The sequence below is a fragment of the Schistocerca cancellata genome, chromosome 8 (genome assembly GCF_023864275.1).
Source record: "Schistocerca cancellata isolate TAMUIC-IGC-003103 chromosome 8, iqSchCanc2.1, whole genome shotgun sequence".
Taxonomy (NCBI): domain Eukaryota; kingdom Metazoa; phylum Arthropoda; class Insecta; order Orthoptera; family Acrididae; genus Schistocerca; species Schistocerca cancellata.
The window spans coordinates 541,764,804-541,778,268 of NC_064633.1; the positions used below are offsets into that span (position 1 = coordinate 541,764,804).

General features: G+C 38.1%; 1 protein-coding gene across 3 annotated transcripts in view; it reads right to left on the minus strand.

Moving 5' to 3' along the window:
• LOC126094639 (helicase POLQ-like) overlaps window positions 1-10,384 on the minus strand; it is a 115,791-nt gene extending 105,407 nt beyond the window's left edge. For 2 of the 3 annotated variants that reach the window (XM_049909130.1, XM_049909131.1), the window contains exon 1: window positions 10,028-10,382. Coding sequence is in view for 1 of the 3 variants with exons in the window: in XM_049909129.1 (XP_049765086.1) it covers window positions 9,087-10,089 (1,003 nt within the window). In the remaining 2 variants the exon portion in view is untranslated. Of the gene's footprint in view, window positions 1-9,086 lie in introns of all 3 variants that reach the window. The other variant, XM_049909129.1, reaches the window with a different exon arrangement.
• Between the last annotated feature and the right edge of the window lie 3,081 nt (window positions 10,385-13,465).

Below are 13,465 nucleotides of genomic sequence, written 5' to 3' on the forward strand. Positions count from 1 at the left end.
GGAATTACAATATTAAATGCAAAGGGGGAAGCAGATAGGTGGAAACTGTATACTGGAGGCCTCTATGATGGGGAAGACTTCCTGAAAAGATGGTAGAAGAAGAAACAGGAGCTGATATAGAAGAGATAAGGGATCAAGTATTAGAATCATAATTTAAAAGAGCTTTGGAAGACTCGAGATTGAATAAGGCAGAAGGGATACCAGTAGATGACATTCCACCAGAATTTCTAAAATCATTGGAGAAAGTGGCAACAAAATGACTATTCATGTTGATGTGTAGAATGTATGAGTCTGCCAAAATACCATCTGACTTTTGGGAAAAATCATCCACACAATTTCAAAGATTGCAAGAGCTGAAAAGTGTGGGAATTATCACAAAATCAGCTTAAAAGCTCATGCATTCAAGCTGCTGACAAGAATCATACACAGAAGAATCAAAAAGAAAACTCAGGATGTTTTAGTTTGGCTTTAGGAAAGATTAAGGCACCAGAGAGGCAATTCTGACTTTGCGGCTGATAATGGAGACAAGACTGAAGAAAAATCAAGACACCTTCATAGGATTTGTCGACCTGGAAAAGTATTTGACAATGTAAAATGGTGCAAGATGTTCAAAACTGTGAGAAAAATAGGGGTGGCTATAGGGAAAGACAGGTAATATACAATACATACAAGAGCCAAGACGGAACAGTAAAACTGGAAGACCAAGAACAAAGGGCTCAGACTAAAAAGGGTGTAAGATAAGGATGTAGTATTTCACGCCTACTATCCAAACTAAGCACTGACAGAAATAAAAGAAAGGTTCACGAGTCGGATTAAAATTCAATGTGAAAGAATACAAATGATAAGATTCATTGCCATCATTATGCTCAGTGAAATTTAAGGAGAATTACAGCTTTGCTGAATGAATTGAACAGTCTAATGAGTACAGAATATGAATTGAGAGTAAATCAAAGAATGATGAAAGTAATGAGAAGCAGCTGAAATGAGAGCAGCAAAAAACTTAACATCAGCATTGGTGATCACAAAGTACACGAAGTTCAGGTATTCTGCTGTCTAGGCAGAAAATAATCCATGATGGACGGAGCAAGGACATAAAAAACAGCTTAGCACAGGCAAAAAGTGCAGTCCTAGTCAAGAGAAGTCTACTAGTATCAAACATACGCCATAATTTCAGGAAGAAGTTTATGAGACTTTACGTTTGGAGCACAGCATTGTATGGTCATGAAACATGGACTGTGGGAAAACCAGAACAGAAGAGAAAATCAGGTGGACTGACAAGCTAAGAAAGGATTGGGTTCTCTGGAGAAATGGTGAGGAAAGAAATACTTGGAAAACACTGACAAGAAGACACCATGGAATAACTTCCACGGTTCTAGAGGGAGCTGTAGAGGGTAAAAGCTGTAGAGGAAAACAGAGAAAGGAATACATCCAGCAAATAACTGAGGACAGAGGTCACAAGTGCTACTCTGAGATAAGAGGTTGGCACACGAGAGGAATTTGTGGTGGAACACATCAAACCAGTCAGAAGACTGATGGCTTTAAAAGAAAGAGAGTCAAACTGATATTGCCATGAGCCCAAGAAAGCACTGCAGGCGATTTTGTGCTGTTAGCAAAGGCACTCACGTCAATCACATGCTGCCATAGCCCATTAAAATCATTTCACCACACTGTCCTAATAGATACATTCATTGTACGTCTCACATTGATTTCTGCAGTTATTTCACATTGTGTTGTTTGTCTGTCAGCACTGAAACTCCAAACAAATGCTGCCGCTCTTGGTCATTATGTGAAGGCTGCAGGCCACTGTTTTGTCCTTGGTGAGGGGTAATGGCTGAAGTTTGGTACTCTTGGCACACTCTTGACACTGTGGATCTTGGAATATTAAATTCCTTAATGAACTCCAAACCTGAATGTCCCATGTGTCCAGCTCCAACTACCATTCTGCATTCAGAAGCTGTTAATTCTGTCATGCAGCCATAATCAAGTCGGAAATCTTATAACGTGAATCACCTGACTACAAATGACAGCAGCGCCAATGCACTGCCCTTTTATACTTTGTGTATGCAATACTATCACCACCTGTATGTGCGCATATCGCTATCCAATGACTTTTGTCACATCCATGTTCATATGCAAAATTTCTGAGGTTGTTATTAATATACAACATGAACAGTGAGAGTATCAATACAATGCCCTGGGGCATTTCTGAAGCTATATCTATGTTTGATGATGGCTTTCTGTCCAAGCTGCATCCTTGATACCAAGGAATCCTCAGTTCAGTCACAAATATAATTTCACACACCATATGATCATACTTTATTTCATAAACTTTGCTATGGTACTGATTCAAGTGCTTTTAGGAAATCAAGACATACTGCACTTGCTTGAATGCCTTGGGCCACAGTTTTTAGGATGTGATATAAGAAACATGTGAATTGTGTTCTGCATGACTGATGTTTTGGGAATACATGCTGGTTAGCATGGAGGAGGTCATTCTGTCTGAGATACCTCATTATGTCTGAGCTCAAAATATTTTGTAATATTCTATGACAGATGGGCATCAATGACATTGGACGGCAGTTCTGTGGATCACTTCTGCTGCCCTACTTGTTTAAATGTGACCTGTGCTTTCTTCCAATTACTGTATCTGCTTCTGTATAGATACTAATAGGGATTCCATTGAGCCCTTGAGGATTGTTCAATTTTAGCGATGTAAGATGTTTCTCAACACCACTGACACTAATGACTATAGCACTCACTTCAGCAGCCTCCATTTTAAAGGAATATTTGGTAATGGAGTTGAGCATTTTCACTTTCAATCTTCTACCATCAATTTTAGTTCCCAACTTGTCCAAAGGTGTCTGGACACTAACTTTGATGCCCATGACAGCCTATATGTAAGAACAGTATTTCTTTGGATCTTGTGATAAGAGTCTACTATGGTAGTCATAAAAGGCTTTACGCATTGCCTTTTTGACATTCATTCACTACTATCTCTCTATCTTTTGTACTTTGGTAATCATTGTCGCTAAAACTCGACAATTACTACATGGTTACTGGTACCAGTTCCAATATAGAAATCCTCTAAGGGGTCATATCTATTTGATGCCCTCGGATGTAATATACAGGGTGATTCAAAAAGGATACCACAACTTCAGGAATTTAAAACTCTGCAACGACAAAAGGCAGAGCTAAGCACTATCTGTCGGCGAATTAAGGGAGCTATAAAGTTTCATTTAGTTGTACATTTGTTCGCTTGAGGCGCTGTTGACTAGGCGTCAGCGTTAGTTGATGCTAAGATGGCGACCGCTCAACAGAAAGCTTTTTGTGTTATTGAGTACGGCAGAAGTGAATCGACGACAGCTGTTCAGCGTGCATTTCGAACGAAGTATGGTGTTAAACCTCCTGATAGGTGGTGTATTAAACGTTGGTATAAACAGTTTACAGAGAATGGGTGTTTGTGCAAAGGGAAAAGTTCTGGACGGCCGAGAACGAGTGATGAAAATGTAGCACGCATCCAGCAAGCATTTGTTCGCAGCCCAGGAAAATCGACTCGCAGAGCTAGCAGAGAGCTGCAAATTCCACAATCAACTGTATGGAGAGTCCTACGAAAAAGGTTAGTTATGAAACCTGAACGTCAACTACCCAAGGCGATGGATCGGCCGCCAGGCAGCCCGTGACAGAGCACTTTATCACTGGCCTCCAAGAAGCCCTGATCTTACCCCCTGTGATTTTTTCTTATGGGGGTATGTTAAGGATATAGTGTTTCGGCCACCTCTCCCAGCCAACATTGATGATTTGAAACGAGAAATAACAGCAGCTATCCAAACTGTTACGCCTGATATGCTACTGAGAGTGTGGAACGAGTTGGAGTATCGGGTTGATATTGCTCGAGTGTCTGGAGGGGGCCATATTGAACATCTCTGAACTTGTTTTTGAGTGAAAAAAAAAAAACCTTTTTAAATACTCTTTGTAATGATGTATAACAGAAGGTTATATTATGTTTCTTTCATTAAATACACATTTTTAAAGTTGTGGTATTCTTTTTGAATCACCCTGTATTTCTGTTATGAGTGGGCTTCCGAACTATTTGTCCTAGACAGTTTCAGAGGAAACATTTATTGTTGTTGAAAAGGACTTTTGTCATGCCTACCACTTCAAAAACTTGAACTAACCCAATTTGATTGTGGCGTGATGAAAATCCTCTCCAATGAAGACAGTACAACCAGGGACTTGTATTAGTGAACTGAGGTTTTCACACAAGATTACAGTTACGTCTGGTGGTGAATCTACTGATTAATAGCAAGATCCAGTTTCAAGTTACATCCAACCTTGAGTCTGAGTCTTGCCCAAACAACTTCACATGCAACTTCAGTTTCTCTCTTGGTGGATCTGCATTGGACTACTGCCACAAATACACTACTTTCATTTACCACTGGCCCATCCTTTTGACACACAGTTGGATTTATCCTATAAATGTAACTATAAACATAAGAGTTACATTTAGTACCTTTCTGTATCTACTACTATGTGAGCACCACTGCATTTTAAGTGGCAATTGAAATTGTGGCACTTTGTTGCGAATTCTATGATTTTAATAGTCTAGTAGTTCAGAGATTCATAAAGCTATCACTATCTAGACTGGATGTAGAGTCACAGAATCTAAAAAACCCTTTTGTGTGTACCAGAAATACGAGTACAATTGGCTATGAGTGTAGCAAGCTCTTATGTTTAGTGTAACCCTGAGAAATTTAGGATGGACATTACAGTTCTCAATCCTGTGGCAGAAGTCAAGAAGGTCCTTGTTACTGAACCTTGAATGCAGCTGGTTAAAGCCTCCCAGTCAATCTATGCCCCTGTGGCCATGATCAGTTTTGGTGACAATGCTGCCGACTGTCAGCTCTGTTGGAATTCAGTTAGCAAGACTGGTGTTCTTAGCCTTCTCTGCCAGTCATTGGAATGATCCAAGTATGTCCTCAAAATGCGGGTGAATGGTATCATTTGTTTTCACATGTACGAGAGTATATAGCTAGTTGCACCCTGCTCTTTTAATGGCTACTGGAACTCTCTTCAATATGTGCAATACGGCTGTCAAGGCACACACTACAAGTGCACAAGGTGATCCTTCTCATCCCTTACAGCCAATTACATATGGGGTACCATTATTCACTGTATGTTTGAACTGCTTATGATTGACAGTCAACTACTCTTCAGTGTTTGCTTGCTATTAACAAACCAAAATCTTTCTTGAAACTAGTACGTGAAAGGCACTAGGAATATTATCATTTTGTAGCATATATGGTCACTCTGACAGTACAAAAATTAGTGAATTAAGAACTTTCAACAAAATGAATTCCTGAATGCCTGAAAAAGAGTAAGCCTGCAACTACTTATAAGCATGGTGATATGAAAATTCTACAAATTATACGTCAATTACTACTACATCCATTTTGCCTAAAATAGTGGGAACTGTCACAAAAAATAGTAAATTACATTTTACAGAGGAGAATAACATATTCAAAGAGGCACAGCATACTTCTGGAAAAATGCAGATATATCATGACAGCAGCAGTTAACATAGCAGGCAATGTAACTGTGGCATTAGATCAGCAAAGAGAAGTCTGGGGCAATTTTCCTTGTCCATGCTAAAGCATTTGATTGTGTATGTCACATCATACTAATACATAAACTAATACTGTCATGGTATCAGAGGAATAGCAACTGAAATAAAAGAATATTTTTTCTGGAAAAGAGAGACCCATGTGTGGAAGTGAAGCATAAAATAAATGATGCTATTAATTTATTACTGATGTAGTTGGTGTACATTCGGGATCAATAATTCCGTAGCAACAAATTCAGAGAAGTTCATATTTTGACTGTCCACTCACTTCACATATTCACAACAATAATGTACTTGAAACAAATAGCACTGCTCAGTTCAATACATACTTACATTATCAGAATACGGGAAATAAGGATGTTTATTTTGTTCATAGAGAGCAACATAATTTAACTGAAAAGGACCCCACAATTTTGGGTGCATCCTTTACAATAAACTAATATACAAAATAAAATGACAAGAAGACTCCCATAGTCGGAATTAAATTAAGAAGCTATTAGGTCCCATTTTGTCTATGTAGTCTAAAACAGTTCCAAACAGTTCCTAAGGCTAGACATTAGAGAGGTACATATTCAAATAACAAATTATCCATAAACCAAGAAATGTAAGTATGCAGTGTCATTATTTGTTTATATAAGAATGGTCCCACTGTTGTTATTCTCTTGTGTGTGTTCCAAGTAGTGCTGAAGTAATGAAGCAGCCAAAAAGTAGAATTGTGATTACGAGTGAGTAAATTGGTGTTGATTTCCAAGTATGGTTTAATTGTGGTTCATCTTGATTAGTGTATGTTTGTGAAATGTGTATTAAGTACTGCAGATATAATACCAAGTGAAGGGTAACAGAGAGCACCTAGCCCGCACCTCCCCACCCCGCTCTTTGCTAACAAAAAAACCCCACTTCGCAAACTGCACACACACCTTCCCCTGCCACAGAAACAGGCATCATATCAATTCTTAAGGTAGCTGAAAAATGGATACTGAGTAGCAGCACGTGTACTCAGTCATTTGTCAAGAAATCTAAAAACTATTTTGTCATTTACCATGAAACTAACAAATGTTGCCCCCCTCCCCCCTTTCTAGCTCTAACATTGGGAATGTTCTTGGAATACAATGGACTCTGCCTATGGATAAATAAATAATCATTTAAAAAACACTATTTTCTATAGGTCCCTGTCTCATTTTGTAAGAATTTGTGCTTCATTTTCTCGCATCCCTTCCTCTTCCACAAAACTAATGTGAGCCACCCCCCCCCCCCCCCTCTCTCCGAATCCTTAGTCTAATTTATTAGGTACACTCTAGTCACAATGGTCTTCATATCAACACAACAAGGGAGACTTCTATGGGAATGTCAAACTGAGTTACTTGATTTGGTTTATCTGCACATAACTTTTCTTCACAGAATGTGCTCACAATACTCCAAAGAACAGTGCATTTACTATGAAATTATAAGCACCAACCTGTGTACAGGTACTAATTCATTTAAAATGTGAATTATGTACTCTAAACAATGAAGCAGAAATTCAATAGGAATATAAAGCATTATGTTGAGGACATTTTCCACACTGTAGGAGGGTATGCGACATCTACAGCCACCTTAGGTTTTCCGGACATTTTCACCAACATGACAGTGGAAACATGTACAAGATATGTTTGGATCAATAAGACAAGATATGCATAGTAATTGTTATGCTTATGCCATCAATTTGATCCCACAAGCAGATCTCTAGAATCATACAGAACAATTCTGATGGGTACTACAAACATTTGGCCATATATTTTACCTATGTACCAATTTAAAGAGACTGTACATTAGGTATAAGTAGCTAAGTTAGTGCAACTGTTCTGTAATGTAATCCAAGGAGAATTAAATTACTGATACTGAACTTTATGATCGAATGAGTACATTACACATCCTTATTTGAGAGCTTTATGAGAGAGATGGGGCAGAGGATTTTATAATATATTTAATTACATCTCCATAATATCTAATGTGATAGAAACAATAATTTTATACATTTGAGTTGCGTAAAATTGCTTAAGTTATGTGATTTGAAATGCTGAGCATTTTATCAAGATTTTATTCGAAATATAAAAAACTGTAAGTTCCCTGAATGAAATTTTCAGTCTGCAGCACAGTGCGCATTGGTACAAAACTTCCTGGCACATTAAAACTGTGTGCCGGACCAAGACACGAACTCAGGATCATTAGCTATACTTCTATCAGTACCTTGTCTTCTGCCTTATGAACTTCACAGAAGCTCTATTGAAAAACTTCCACTCGTGGAAGAAAGGATATTACGGAGACATGGCTTAGCCACAGCCTTGGGGACATTTCCACAATGAAATTTTCACCCTGCAGCGGAGGTCCCGAGTTCAAGTCTTAGTCTGGCACACAGTTTTAATCTGCCAGGAAGTTTCATATCCTAATTACGTTTGTAATCCCAAGGAGGTTGACTGGAGTCAGAATCATTCCTGAACTTTCACAAAAAAGGTAGTTCCTTTATAAATAAAATTTTCTAAAGGTGATGTTAAACTTATCTCACGACTGACTGCAGCAGTATGCCATTCTCAGCTGCTTGGAAACGCATTAATTATTAATATTTGAATACATTTTATTCTCTATTTTGTTATTTTTTTTACTTTTATTCATAGAGATTTCACTAAGACAACAAAGTATACAACACCATGGAACTATAAAAACTACACCATCCCATGGAGAAAACAAATCATAATAACAACTAGAGCCGATGATGGGAGTGCACCAATGTTAAGCGTACATGCTTCTATATTAATTATTGTAAGCTTTGATATTAATTCAAGCTGTTTACCACCCACAGTAACATATTATGAAAAATCTTCCTGCCCCCTCCCCTCCTTAAAACAACTATTGCTAAAGAACACAAGACTTGTCTTAACCAACTTTCTCCCTTGCCCTTTCTTTTGCCATTGTATTACCTCAATTATTCTATCAAAAGCAAATATTTAAATTCAACAAAAGTTTTAAACATTTTTGTGTGTCAGTTCTGTTTCAAGTGCCTATTTCTATGACAGCTACATGTACACACTTATCCCAAACATTGTTACAAACTGGTTAATGTAGGTGTACACACAGAATGATCAGTGAACATTTTCATAACTTAAAACCTCTGGAGAGGGCGGAAAGTATTTTACAGCTATTGGTCAGAGTGTACTATCTGCCACAGTACTGTGGTTGCAAGTACAAACATACAGGTAGCAATACTGTTACCCAACACAGAAAGACATAAATCAGGTGTGTAATATGCTCTACTCAGGAAACTATCCACAACATAAAAGCTTTAAAGTGGGTGTGAAAGAAAGTGTAATAGCTGCACACTGTCTGAAACAAAGTTTTGTATGTATAAATTGTATTTCTGAAATCATTGCGAAAATAGGTTTCATGCAAGGGGGCAGTGAGTCTAAAACTATGTAACTATGTGAGCACATACCATAAAGCTTATCGATGCCTTTACAAGACTTGATGAGCGATTCTACTTTTTTTGGTAGTCCAAAGAACGGACCATCAAGACGACTTAGATCTTTGCTACTGTCCACACTTGTGTTTTCGTTACAAAACAGTTTTGGTGTTACAGGTTTCTGCGCATTCATTACCAATGCTTGTCGTATTTTTTCTTGCATTGTGATAGCCGGCGTTTGTTCTAGGCCTATACATTTAGATTTATTTTCATTTAGTACGCTGTGAATCATGGATTCATTGGTCCAGTTAATGGACAAATCTTTCAAATTATCATGTATCTCATTATGATTAACTATTCTTTGTTCTGTATCATTGGCACATTCAAATTCTCCTACGTTGGTTGCACATGTATCAAAGCCTTGACTTGCGAACAAGTTTTTAAGTTCGTCAGGTATCTCATCAGTACCTGTTTCTTTAGTCTCGACGATACCGAGATCTATGGCCTGTAAAACAGAATCATCTTGGGTAAGCATCTGCTTTTGTGTGAAACTAATTGTTTCAGTCGAAATGCTGGGGCACAAGTTGCCATTTACATTTTTAAATAATTTCTCTCTTAATCTTCTACTTACTGGAGATTTTTTTGTAATGATTCGTTTCTGCTTCGAATTCCTTATAGGCGTTATGTTCTCGATCAATGTACTAAATAGAGCCTGATCTGTTTTAAGCAGCTGCGACACGTTTCCAGTTTCTTTAGTCTGTTGTGAAACTCTTCGTTTGCTTTTGTATTCTACTGAGTCATTAACAGTGCTCCTTTTCCTTCGAGGGGTGGATTCTGATAGAGGTAAGGCTGTTGTCGTTGGCAACTGGCACATAGAAATGTCAAGAATATTAACCTGCGTTCCTTCTAGTACAGCCTCTTCGCACTTTCCCAAATTAGAACACGATTTACTTTTACTGCTACACTTAACGTACCCCATATCAATATTTGCTTCTTTATGTCGAATACTTAACTTCATAATCTTCTTGTCAGTCATTTTCGTAATTAATTTGATGCATAGAACACATTATCACACAAAGCCACAGTTCAAAACACTAACTTCGGCCTTCATCGGCACAGTATACCGGCAATATGTCGTCATAATTTCAAATCTTAAGTTCTTCACTATCACAACTATTTGTCCTTCAGCTCAGTTTTTAAACTACACTACGGGCAATCAGTTATCGATGATCAAATAATTCACACGACTTTTTTTTAACTCATACACAACGATTCACCAACTTACAAGCCCATACCTCCCGCCTTCTTTGTAAAAGGTGTCGGCAGGCGGCGCGGTAGTCGCAAACAAATGAACCACATCTAATTCAAAGTGAGTTGTCATCGAGTATTCTACCACAAGTGAGATATGGCATAGGCTACAGAATCTCAAAAAGCTTACATGTCCTTGACTTTTCTGATAACTTATTGTACAACAGTTTTGTGATTAACGCTCAAGAAATAGGGCTACCAAATAACTGCAACTTCCTTTTGCGTCTCTCTCACTTCTGTCTTAAGTAACGTCACATTATTTGATAGTAGACGAATATCCTGCATTACCTTACTTTTATGGCAATACACATATTAGTTTTCATATAATCACTTCCAGAATTGTCACCGGTTTGTCTGAATGTGAATAGTAAATCTATATCATGAAACCATTCGTGTTAATCTAAAAAACTACGGTGTAGTAAGAGTATGCTTCATTTTCGTTTTGTCGTTTCTTGGATGTGCGATGCAAGAACCAAGAATTACACCTGATTAGGCATTTGTTGGAGATTGCATAAGTCAACTACAAGCGTGTCAGGTAATGCGCAATCATTTTGTTTGAAATTAGTGAGAGATTGTTATTAATTTTTTTATTTCCTCGAGAATGTGCCCAATTTTTTTGATAAGCTAAATTAAACTTCACGAGAACTACTGCTGGCGCAAATAAGCATCACAACAAATTGATGACGCTCTTGTATACAAAAACAGACATACATTGCTTCGTTTCTGTAAGACGTTAAGAAATGAGAGCATTCTTTTGAATATGGGGTCTCTCAGCTCAGAGGAATGGAAATTTTCTAAGTATTTTGCAGCGAAAAAAAGAAAAGAATTGTTCTTTTTCTGAAAAACGATCTGCTTGCTTTCAGTCTTAAGTATCAGCTAAAATTTATGAATTTTTCCCACAGAAAAGTCTGTAGTCTCGTGCTCAGGAGCAACGACACGGTGGTAATGATTTGAATAAGCCGCTAGACCTCACGGTAACAGCGAATGTACGGCTTTATAGTTCCACGAGCGGCCACTAGTGGCTCTCGCTACTTTCAGCGTTAGCGTCTGTGGTAACACTGTGGGAAGCGCGCCAGTCTCCGTTTACGACTGTTGTACGGGCGAATCCGCTGGTGCTTACATTTTTTATCTTGTGCGGGAGTGAGTGGTTTTACGCACATGCACGTTTTCGAACATTCGATGCCGCGGCCGGCATATGATGCGGAAAAGCAGGTACAGCTTTTACTGCTAATCTTCCTTTATGGATAGAAGACTAAAATTATGAAACGGAATATGTGCTGATTTTCTTGAACGTGTAATAAACCAGGGAAAAGTGTCTTAAATACCACGAGAATATACCGGAAACGAAGCTGTTGTCATGTAAAAATTATTTAAATGGTGAAAGCAGGTAGCTGTTTAGTTTTCTCTTTTCTCAAGTACGTGGAATTTTGTTTGTGTCTTCGTATTCTTCGAAACTCAAAAATAATAACTGTTCGTTCATTGTATTTTCAACATATTAACTGTTTCTGCAATTGTTACTGGGCAGATACTAATTTTCGTCTCGTAAGAAACGATCTCTTCGTTTTTCAAAGGTAAATTTGAAAAAAAAAATGTTGATTATTAAATTAAGACATGAATTAATAACGTGACTGGTGGCACAGCAAAACAAATATTTTCTTTATAACAGACACAGTACCAATGCTTAGTTAATATGGCCACAGTCATTTCTGATAGAATAATATATTCTATTTAAGAGTCCATACTTCTCCAGTTAGCTGAAGTGTTTTCTGTTCTTATTCTAAAATGTATTATTTCCCGGCTGCGATAAAAATTTGATCATCTCCCACGGCAAGTAGACTGGGACCCAACAGTTAAAAATATTCTATTATATACATAAGGGTTTCGTTTTCAAAAACAAATTTTTATTGGAGAAAGTATAACACGCTGTCTATTGGTAGTATTAATTGTAGATCACGTCCTTGTGGACAAGACTATTTTTTCTTTTTTTTTTCAGCGAGCAGGGTGGCACAATAATCAAGGCATCTGACTAGCGTTTGGAGAGAGTGGTATTCATACTCCAGACTGGCCATCCAGATTTCTGTTTTCCGTGATTTCCTTAAACCTCTGACGACACCTTGGGAAAGTACGCAACCAATTTTCTACTTCATCCTCGTCCTAGACAAGGTTGTGCTCAGTCCATATGACCTTATCGGCAACAAGATGTTAGTTCCTAGTTTTTATTTTCTTTTTTTCCTTGGTTTTTGTGAGTTATTTGAGCCGTGTTCATTCGTTATTTGATGTACAGTCTGTGTTTACGTAATGTCAAACGTACTTTTGCTTCTGGCACCAGTCACATGATTATATTCCCTTCAAGGCCTGGCAGCCGAGAATAATTTCCGTGAAATCTGCTATTGATGCGAAATCACGGTGCAGTTGTAATGTGATGGGGAAATATTGCGCTTTCCATCCCCAGCAGGCTAGGGTTCATAGTAGCGACTACAGTTTCACGGCAATACAAAGTACGAAAATTTTGAAACTAGCTTGCTTACAGAAAGATTCATCTATAAGAAGCAGTCAAATGAAAACGAGACACGGAAAAATAGTAACTTAACTTTTTAATATCCCAAAAGTAATCGGCTTAGCTGTTAATACAGTTATCCCATTGTGAGGCAAGACACTCAGTGGTTTCATGGGAAAATGTTTGCGGTTTCCTATGGAACCATGATTATTCCCTGACGTCATCGTCCCTGACGTCATCGTCCGAAGCAAATCGCCGGTCACGAATCTCTTTCTTCAGTGTCCAAAAATAAGAAAAAAACAAGGGGTGCGATCGGACTGTATCGAGGATGTGTAAGGGCTTGCCGTCAATTTGCCTCAGACGAAGACGTGCACCTCTGGGATCAAACCTCATTCCGTAGGCAACCGCAAATATTTTTCCATGAAGAAACTGTCTATCTCGTCTCAAACTGAGGTACAAGTTTTAACAGTTATGGCGATTATTTTTGAAGTAATAAATAGTTTACTTACATTTTCCCACCTGTCTCGTTTTCATTTGTCTGCCAGTTATAGGATGAATAAATCTACATGGATCTCTGCAAATCACTTTTAAGTGGCTGGCAGAGGGT